General features: G+C 39.0%; 1 protein-coding gene and 1 long non-coding RNA gene across 10 annotated transcripts in view; both read right to left on the bottom strand.

Annotated features, from left to right (window-relative positions):
• LOC107653142 (band 4.1-like protein 2) overlaps window positions 1-6,526 on the bottom strand; it is a 96,179-nt gene extending 89,653 nt beyond the window's left edge. For 2 of the 9 annotated variants that reach the window (XM_016439783.1, XM_016439784.1), the window contains exon 1: window positions 6,458-6,517. In XM_016439783.1, the coding sequence (XP_016295269.1) occupies window positions 6,458-6,495 (38 nt within the window). In that variant the 5' untranslated portion in view covers window positions 6,496-6,517. Of the gene's footprint in view, window positions 1-3,354; window positions 3,521-6,457 lie in introns of those variants that run through there. The other 7 variants (XM_016439786.1, XM_016439782.1, XM_016439779.1 and 4 more) reach the window with 7 other exon arrangements.
• Window positions 6,527-6,659: 133 nt separating this feature from the next.
• LOC107653152 (uncharacterized) overlaps window positions 6,660-10,698 on the bottom strand; it is a 6,361-nt gene continuing 2,322 nt past the window's right edge. Inside the window, exons 2-3 of the long non-coding RNA XR_001630190.1 lie at window positions 8,344-8,504; window positions 6,660-6,811 (exon numbers count right to left, since the gene is read on the bottom strand). This is a non-coding gene — a long non-coding RNA (uncharacterized LOC107653152). The remainder of the gene's footprint in view (window positions 6,812-8,343; window positions 8,505-10,698) is intronic.

The raw sequence follows: 10,698 nt of genomic DNA, 5'->3' as shown, positions 1-10,698 counted from the left end.
CATGATTCCAGTTCCAAGGGAATGTACACGTTACATTCAAAGGGCATTAAAGTGCGCGAGACGTGAATTTATATTGTATTTATTTACAGAGGTAGGGGAGAGCGGGGCACAAAGTAACACTTTTTGACTTTCTCAGTTTGTGTAAATCCACATGGGGTTCAGAATATAATTTTTATTTATCCACAGTAATTTTACACTTGTCTAGTACAAATACATCGCTTTGTTTCATAATTACAGTGTATACGTTTTTCTTTATTTACCCTCAAAAAATGGAAGTGAAATGTGACAACATGCCCCATAGGTGGAACACATTGTAACATCCGAGGGGCACGTTGTAACTTGACCATATGACAGCTTAAAATCTTATCTGATCGAATGAAAAAAATATACAAGACAAACTAAAATATTTTGTTAATAAATATATATATTTTTTTATTTTTTTTTTTTTTTCAAAATAAAACGTGTGTGTGTGTGTGTGTGTGTGTGTAAAATAGTTTATCAGTCTGGCGAGTAAACAAAACAATTTACTAGCCAATGGCGATTATATTGCCAAGGTGTGCGAAGAGGGTTGTCTGTCATAGATGTGTATCAATCAAAAGAAAATGGCACTGTATGTAACTGAGCAAAGCCCAAAGCAATAAGGGTGGCGACAACAACCTGAAGAAGATCAAATGAAATGAACTTGAATTATATATATAGCACTGTGATATATGTACAGCAACCGTACATGGGTCGAATAAGACAATTCCCTTTGTTCAGACATTCAGAACATAAGCTAAGAAACAAAAACAGTGACAATTATTTTCACACTTAAATCATAGCGCATACTGCACTCATGCAGTAATCTCACAACACATGAGGAAAGATGACCAACAAACAACATGTGAAATTATTCTGATGCTTTTCCTCTGTCTGTTTGTGTGTGCGTGCGAGTGTTGTGCACTCAGAGACACTGCACGGATCTGACAGATGGTCTGGGATAAAGCTACACTGGTGGACTCAGCAACCAGCGGAAAACCGTCCAATTGGAAGTAAAACCTTCACAGCTCACCCAATAGATTTATATGCCACCTAAAACCTGACACTCAAGCACCAGCTAATCCCTCCAGCGCTCACGATGGCTTTAAGTGGCCGCAGCAGGGAGGGGCCACGCGTTTCACATGACGTATTGTTTCACATTGTCAAAACAAGCCCTGAAATCCTAAAACAGTTGAATGGGAATGAAACCGCGCACTGACTCTTTTTAGTGGCTGCTGCTTGTCAAATATTAGCACGCACACACACACACACACACACACACCACATGATCCACACTGACACTTACAAATATTTGCTACTTCATCACATGCATGTTGATATGGCTACTTCACTATGCATGCATGCATTAGACAGTACTAGAAATCGGCATTACAACAACACAGTGTGGTTCACACAGGAAAACAACAGTCAACTCTAAAACTGCGCTCACTCTGCATCACACTATCAAATGTACTTTGAGAAGACAGCAGTGTGTCTCATACAGTATTGTGAGTACAGCATGATAAGAGTGTCTGTTGTATTACTTTGTGTACTATGCAGTCTCTGTTTGACATTGCACTAGATGTTCCCTTAAAATCCAGTGCTGCACACAGAAACACAAACTCGCACTGCATTATGATTTGGTGCACAAAATCGAGTTAGATCAGGGTTTGTGAGTCAATGAAAAGCTAATGATTAATTCAATCAAAACTATTTTAAAATAAAAAAAATCAAAATAAACACTTACTGAAAGAAAAAAAAACTAAATATTGTATTTGTCATTTGACCATTAATCAACAACACTTCAGAATATTTTAGATCAAAGGGCTTCGGCTGACAAAAATCACTGGCCTTAAAATTAATAGTTCTCACAAAAATGACATTTCTGTCATCCTTTACTCACCTTCCTGTTAAGATATCCTGAAGAATGTGTGTAGCCAAACCACATGTAGTGTAGCCATTGACTTCCATAGTGGACAAGAACTGAACATTCATCAAAATATCTTCTGTGTTCAGCAGAAGAGATAAACTCATACGGGTTTGGAACAACATGAGGCTGAGTAAATGAAGACAGGATTTTCGTTTTTGAGGGAACTATCCGTTTAAGCACTTTGGAAAAGCTCAACTAACTAACTAATTATGATTGGCCTTCAAAAAAAAAAAAATGCCAAGTTCTCCGTAGTGTCTGGAAAAATTCTACAGCCACTATCTTTATTGTTTTCACTAATATGCACCTAAAATATAGGGCTTTATACAGAGTAAGAAGTCTTCAGTATTAAATTGATTCAGAAACGCAATTCAGATGTGTTTGGGCGCTCCGGCATTTTTGCACATTTTAAAATAAATCCAATGCCATGACGGCTAAAATATCACTAATAGCCTTGCAGCAACTACATTTTTAGTGTCGAGAGAAAAATAAGACTTGGCTTTGGGGGATTTTTTTTTTTTTTCAATGTGAAGCGTGCGCGCGACGCGAATAAATTAGAACGCGGAAGTTTTCGTCGCGTCGCTCGCGGTGCGCGATGTAAAATGAGCACATCTGGACTGAAGGTCTGGCGTCAGAGAAACGCTTGCGGCGCCGCAGAAGATGGCGTCGCGTCGTCCACATTAAAAACGCCACCAGACCAAAACGCGTCAAACACACAGCGAGTACGACGCGCAGCGATGTCCTGGGGCGTGTAAAGGTGACCACACACACAGGGCTGTGAGCGGCGCAAGCCAGCCACGCGGGCAACTCACTGCATTTAGGGCACGTGCCGCTGAATTTCAACGGCACACAAGAACACGTTAACACGATTTTTCCGGCCCCCGGTCGCTTGGAAATGCGCTGATGTTACGCCGCGTCACGCGCGTCACGTCCAGCTGAGCGAGTTCAGACGGGCGCAGTGCCGTTAAAACAGCGATCGGTGTAAACATCACGACTGGAGATTATATCGTTACATAAAGACGCCATATGGGATCTGACACGGGTTACAGAGAGCGTGTCTATATGTTCATCCGCAGCGCACACGTTAACGTTAACGTACACACATCGGGTTTGGAGAGTCAACGACATTTTCAAACACCACCGCGATGCGATCAATACACCGACAGACTGTAAATCATCATTACACGATTCATTCACGACACAGATCATATCCAGTGGCCATCCAAGCACAAAATCCAGTATTAATATTAATATTACACCTAACGTTATCGGCGTTATCTTTTGAAAGGCGTGACATCAGACTAACGGCTCATGATAAAGTTCTCCTCAGTCAGCTCCGTGCGGAGTCACCTACAGCAAATACACACAAGCACTGCTGATATGATTAAAAACAGCCATAATCGCCGTACCTTATTCAGTCTGGACGCGCTCGGCGAAACTTTGAGGATGTGGTCTCCGGTTAAAGAGCCTCCGACAGCCTCAGAAATGTAAAATTGAAATTCCCACACCGAAACCTTTCTGGGAGAAGAGACAACGTAGTGAAACATGCGAGCCCTCCCCTCTACACGCACGCCGGAGCCCGCCTCCGCGTCAGTGATTGGCTGGCGGAAATCGAGCTCGGGATGTAATTGGTGAAAGTCGCTGTCTGTCCGAAATTCTCGTCTTCTATTGGAGGGCTCTGAGAGTAGTTTATAATAAGGATGTTGACTACAGAACTGCGGACAAAAGGAACTACGGCGAAGACTGGTGACTTTAAGAGAAACAGCGCGCACTGCTGGATATGTTCAAAGCCACACGAGAAGACAACTAGTCTAACTAGTCTAGCAATTTTCAAGAATATTCCACAGCTCACGATATTCAGCTGAGCCCTGAAGTAACTCTCTTTGTATTTGTACCGTTGTTATACAGTTTTTACCAAGCAGTAACTGTAAAATAAACATGGATTAAACATGGGATCTCGTCCAAACGAGTGAAAACATTTTTTTGTCATTCTGGTTAATTTCTTTAATACCATGTTACTGCATATTTATTTTAATGTACCCTTTCCCTCTTCTCTCTTTTGGAAAGCTATCGTGGATTTTTCTTTTGCTATTGTTGCAAATGAGAACACACACACACACACACACACACACACACACACATATACATATATATATATATATATATATATATTGTTGCAGTTCCCGTTCACCATTATAGGAGTTTACCAACTATGACGGCTTCTGAGGATCCCAGAAATGTGAAAAGGGTCCATAACCCTAACTGTACTAATCAGGGTTATCATGAGGGGAACTTTCATTAGGTTTCTCTCTGGAATAACTTACTCTCTGGCAAACGGGGCCCACTCAGAAGAATGTTCTCCCTGGCCCTGTGCTAATAACTGTGCTATTTTGGTAGTTTCATAAGGCCATCTGCAGACTATTTTTGTAATTTCTGCATTGGTTTTGGTGGAAGATTTGAAGAAATCTGTGGGATGGATTTAAGTACTGGCAGCTGAAAGCATCATCATATTTTATAAACTATCCACCTTATTTTTCAATGCGGAAGTAAGCCGTTTTCTGTGAATGTGCGAGACTTCTGGTTCATTCGCCGCTGTAGGGAGATAACGAGAAGAATATCGAAGCGTAGTAAACGGTGAAACTGTTTGCACTACAAACCAGTGTGTTCATAATTAAGATAATACATTAAAATAATATGATAAGCAACACCAATTTGCAAATGCAAAAAAACAAGCTGTTTTATACAGCTGAAAATAGCTGGAAGCGGATGAGACCAGAAGCCAGACGCATAAAGTTTACAACTGGCCGCACCCGCTCTTATGAAAACAATAAGGTGGATAAGGATTTTCTTAGCTAAAGCAGTTTGATGGTCATTAGTGAAGTGAAGGTCAAGGTCAGGATATGTAAGACTCATCACTGGATAACATGCCATACAGACCCCATAATGCACCAGTACTGTGTGTTAACCTCCAAAACTAACCAAACCAAAACAACTAATGAAAAACTATCTATCTATCTGTGTACTATATCTTATTTAAAGTCCACATGAAATCTAAATTCACTCTGTGCACATTACTAGTCTTGTGGTGAATAATTAATCCATGCAAGTTAATAAAAAATCAAGCCCTGCTCTCTATTCAATATTCCGTTTCATATAGAAACACGTGACAATACTGAAGTAAAGGCAATTACAACTTCCAGTTCACACGGACTTTAACCTGTTCACACCTTTCAACACACATTTAGTTATTGCACAAGCAGAAAACCACTGCAACCTTACATTCAGATTTGTACAGCAATAACAACAGCACTTGGCATAAATGATCTCAGTGACGATGTACAGCACCAGTCCAGAGTCTGGACACACAGATGTCTGCGAATGATGCTGTGATCAAAACACGTGACTTCAATGAAAACTTTGAGCACTGACATTCATCTGCCAACGTCATCAGGATGTGAGGAGCACGTAATGATGCTTCTCCTTTGCCATGAAAACGTTAGTTTTGTAAAGAAAATCACAACTGCATTTGTCTACAGAGCTCATTTTTATGCATTTAGGAAGGAACCCATAGATCAGAAGGTTTTACGATAATAAGAAACATAAACTCAGTGTGTCTGAACTCTAGACTGCTAGTGATATATATATATATATATATATATATATATATATATAAATACACAAAAAAATTATAACACTAACTCAAATTAGAATTGAAATTGACTTAATTTCAATTCTAATTTCAAAATGAAATTGATTTAAATAAGAATGAAAACTATAATAGCATCTCAATGATACTAAAATAACACTGATATACATTACAATATATTTTGTATCATTATATATATATATATTTACATACAGCAGCTGTTATAGTTTTGTAGCACTTTTTTAATTCATATTCCTTCATTATAAGTGATTATTAAGTATTATTAATATTATGTATTATATTTATTAATACTAGGGCATACAATATATTGTAATATATAATATAAATATATAGATTATTATAGTTAACTAAAATGAAAACCATTACAAAACATTTTTGTTACTTGTATAAAAAATATAAAAAACGTTTTATTTCTTCCGAGGCAACATTTTTCATTTTACTTTAGTTTAACTTGATGTACTAAAATAACTTAAACTAAAAATTAAATAAAAATTTATAGATTGATAAAGACTTTTTTCAATGAAACACAAAAGGAGAAATTTGGATTAATGTTCAGGCTGCTCTTTCCATTCGATGACAGTTTATAGTGTGGCCATGTCTGTCAAGCTCCAAAAACGGACAAAAAAAACGAGAAATAGAAGTACGGAGAATCTTAAATTCAGCCTGTTCCACACACAAAGTTACTGCATGACTTCAGAAGACTTGAAAGATCATGTCAAAGTCATGGAGGTGAGCAGATTATTCAAAAACTCTCTTTATAAAGCCGTACGACAATGAGAAACATAAACTCAGTGTGTCTGAACTCTAGACTGCTAGTGTGTGTCAGAACAAAACTTGCCACTCACCGGAGGATGAACAGATGTCCAGAAGAGAATACAGTCATGATCCATCCGCATTTAGCGTGGTTTATGGAAAGAAAGAGAGAAGAGAGTTTTAGGGCAGGCTTACTCATATTTTGTGCACATTTATAACCTTGCAGAGAGTGAGAGCAGCAGCAGGAGCACATGAGCAGAGCGTGTGTACCTGTGTGCCGGAGATCTCCTGCAGTCAGTCCAGCTGAGATGACTCTGATGACCTGGAAGAAATCGAGTGTCCTGAAATAGCTCTGCCTGATTCAGCCTGGACGCTCTTCTTCCGCATTTAAAACCTCTCCTTCTGCCAGTGAGAGCTGACGCTCCTGCTGAAACCCCAGGGCATGACTGCACAGATTTCAGAACGGATTAGAGCTACAGCATTATCACAGTCCTCCACCTGGCCCACAGATATCCAACAAAATCACACTCCTGAGCCTGACGGCTGAACGAGGAGCCACTCTGACGCTCACCGCACAACTAATAACGGTTCGGAGCAAACTGGGCTAATACCTGCAGGGTATAAATAGCATGTTGTTGATCTGACAGCTGAGCAATGCCTGTGAACAGAGTTAATCGTAAAGGGGATTTGTGATGGAGAGAGGATACAGTGACTCTGATGCTTTCAAAGCCTCCTTATGCTAAGTTTGGCCTTAGTCACACAAATAAACACATGCACCTTTAGCCATTACGCCACTGACATAGGAAGAACAATTATTATTAATATCACAGCAGTATTATAGTTTTAAAAAGTATTATATATATATTAATATTAGGGGATATGGTGTGTGGTAATATTTAAATAAATGTGTCTGTGTGTGTGTGTGTGTGCGTGTGCGCGCGTGTGTCTGTGTGTGTGCGTGTGCGTGTGTGTGTGTGTGTGTGTGTGTGTAATAAACTGGGTTTTTTAAAGGGATAGTTTAATTTTAGTTACCAGCAACTGAAGGTGAACTATCCCTTTAAAACCATTTAAACACACAGACAAGGTAACATTTCTCATTTTAATTTATTTTAACAAGATCATGTCAAAGTCATGGAGGTGAGCAGATTATTCAAAAACTCTCTTTATAAAGCCGATAGTTCCGGTGCTTGATTCTGATTGGCTGAGCCACTTTCGAAGCTGTTGTAAATGACTCTACAAAGTAACATACACCTTTGTTTACGTTTGTGTGTTGCTCGGCAACCACTTTGTAGCAACCACAACTGTTTCTGAGGAACTACATTGTTTGGTGGAAGAATACTGTTTTTATTAATATCATTACACTTTATTTGCTCTGTTTTATTTTGTGAAACCTTACTACGTATATGGAATAACCGTTTTATAAAAGCAATAAGCACCGTGAAGCCGTGGTTTACAGTGAATTTATAACAGCTAACTCTGCTTCACATCGTGCCTAACAACGTCCCTTAGCTGTTATAAATTCACCGTAAACCACGGCTTCTTGAGGTTTATTGCTTTATTTTGTTTTCCAAGGAACAAAATAAAGTACACAGAATTGTAATGAGGGTGAGAAAATAATGACATTTTGAAAAGATATAAGAAGAGTAAATCATCATGTTTCAGAAAGCATCCAAGTTATTTCCACAGAACTGAAAACATGATGCGCTGTGAAGGCATGAAAATAAAGGCCATACAGTATGTGCTTAGTGTGTTTGGCAGGAGTCACTTAACGATCCAGCCATTCTTTAAATATTTGTTCAACGCAGCTCTGACAAACGCCTACCGTGCAACCAGAGCTTTGTAAGTATGCTGGTTGTTGGAAGTGAAAAAGGTTTTCTTGCTTTGTTATACAGCGAGCAGTGCATTGATAAGAGAAAATAATGTGTAACAGAAGCCCTGACCCCGTTAAACAGGCCCCCGGCGCTCAGGATGGGCTCACCTCAAACTCCAGGCGACAGGCCGAAAGATCTCAGGTAAACATCAGGGAACAAACGTCGGTATCACCCGGACGAACAGGTCAGAGAACCGGTCCTTCCTTTACACCTGTTTGCTGCTCCGCCTGTGAACTTGGCCCGGATAGTTGAGCTGGCCCTCGGCGGCCTGAAACCCAAGCAGCGGTCTGATGTTACACAACACAAACCAGCCAATAACAGCAGACAATACCTGCGCTATCTGAATCCAGTGTGTGTGCTCACTTATACAGTGTTTGTGAAAGTGAAAAGAATCACTCAATAGATTCAAGGTCAGAACAAACAGAGCCAAAATCACGAGGCTTTCACAGCATCCAGAAAGCATTGGATGAATATGCAGAAGAGTTTCTGTTTAGATTTCAACTTTGTCTTTGCCTTTTTCTGCTTGTTCGCTTTTGTTGTTCCCCATATGCATATCCAATATATGCATATGTATTAATCTTCATGAAATATGTTGTCATAAATATGAAAGCTTATTTGAAAAGGGAATAATTTCTTATATATATATATATATATATATATATATATCCCGTACAAATAAATATGTATGTTAGGCTACATATACTACCATATAAAAAAAATCATATAGCTAAATATTATTAACATGTGTACAAATTTTCCTATGGGGATTTATATGTTAAAAACGTATATCTTCATTTATCCAGAGAATGTACGTGAAAATTAAGTATCGCCTAATACGTAACAAATATGGCAATATCACTCTTGATATAGGGCTATATGTCATATATTACATTTCATTATGGGTCTGTTTGATACTTTGAACTTCTAGATGTAGTGCTGGTTAATTAACGAAGAATAACAAGAATATTTAATAGCATGATAATGAGTTATTGGATTGTGAGGCTAATCTTTTCCTTGCCTGTGTCATGTTTTGACAAGGCTGAGAGTTTTGACTGAATTATGTTTGGAAATGAAGGCCTCAGTGTGGCTGAAGGAAGCGCTGCTGGATACAAAGAACAAAAAAACCAATTCAAGACACAAAGATACAGCTTCTACTATGGCAAAGGCTGAGCTCATGAATATTCATTTGGTCTCGCTGATGTTGCCTGTTAATCTGCCTGAACTGTCCGGTCCATAACCTAATAGCTGTTTATTTCAGTTCTTCACAATAGTAGGATTCATAATTATGACTATCAATTACCATCATTTCAGCCAGTCAGTTATCCTGCTGGGTAAATGTCAAATTATGTAATTAATATTCATGAGCCAAGTCTTCATCATAGGGTGAATTATCAAAAATTATTCAGGTCATAATGTCACCACAAAATCAAAAGAAAATTACATTTTGCTTAAAGAATATTTATATTTTTAGGATCATAAAAAGTTTTGCATGTGTTTTCCCAACTCTTGATGCACAAAGTTTGAATATGTCCAAATTAGATAGAGATGGAAGGGAAGAGTTTCAGCGAATAATGACCTAAAGTTTCTTACACAGAGCATCCTATGAATTCAGAAGACCTGGAATATAGTGCATGAGTCATAATGTTATCAAGTTTATAGTCACTGGTAGATCTTGATATTTTGATAAACATTATTTGGACAAAAGTAGTGGGACGCACCTCTTAATTATTGAATTATTGAAAGACATGGGGACCAGCTCCATTAAAGGCAGAGTAAGTGATTTCTGGTAGCCAATGTTGATATTTGAAATCACCAAAACAAACACGCCCCTACCCCAAAAGTGTCTTGCCCCTATTTTGATAACCCAGGCAACGATTAGTTCTGTGAAACAAAGCATAACTGCTGCTGCGTTCCATTCATGACGTATTGACACAAATTTCAAATGATTTTCAACGGTCGCTTTGTCGCGTCCAGTGTACTAGACAAACTTTAGCTGTTGCGGCGCAGACACGGTGTTACTCACCTATCGAGAAGAAACAAAGCAGCCTCGGCGTCCGATCGCAGGCCTTCCGCTCCTTGAGTTCTCTCCAGCGCTGGAAAGCTGAACCGATATTTACACGGGTCCTACTTCTTGCCTTAAGCCTTCTTTTGTTCCGCAGATGTTTTCCTCTTTTGTTTTTTATCCGCCATCTCTATCTTTCTGTCGCTCGGCTCGGCTAATGTCCGTCCTGTGCACTGAACTATCTCTCCTCCACATCCTGAGTAGACACGCCCCTTACTGCTGATTGGCTACAAGTTTGTTTTGCTATTCGGCCCGAATCGGTTTTCTAAAGTGTTTTTGAAAAATCGCTTACACCACCTTTAATGTCTATGTATTTAGAGTGCGATGTTGGTCAGGTGTCTCTATACTTTTGTCCATATAGTGCATCTTTATTTTGTGTTGCACTGAGGGGGGGGGGGGG

This window comes from Sinocyclocheilus anshuiensis, unplaced genomic scaffold (assembly GCF_001515605.1).
Source record: "Sinocyclocheilus anshuiensis isolate Anshui unplaced genomic scaffold, SAMN03320099.WGS_v1.1 scaffold1518, whole genome shotgun sequence".
Classification (NCBI taxonomy): domain Eukaryota; kingdom Metazoa; phylum Chordata; class Actinopteri; order Cypriniformes; family Cyprinidae; genus Sinocyclocheilus; species Sinocyclocheilus anshuiensis.
Note: the sequence above shows the minus strand (reverse complement) of the source record. Positions and strands in the feature narration are given on the sequence as shown.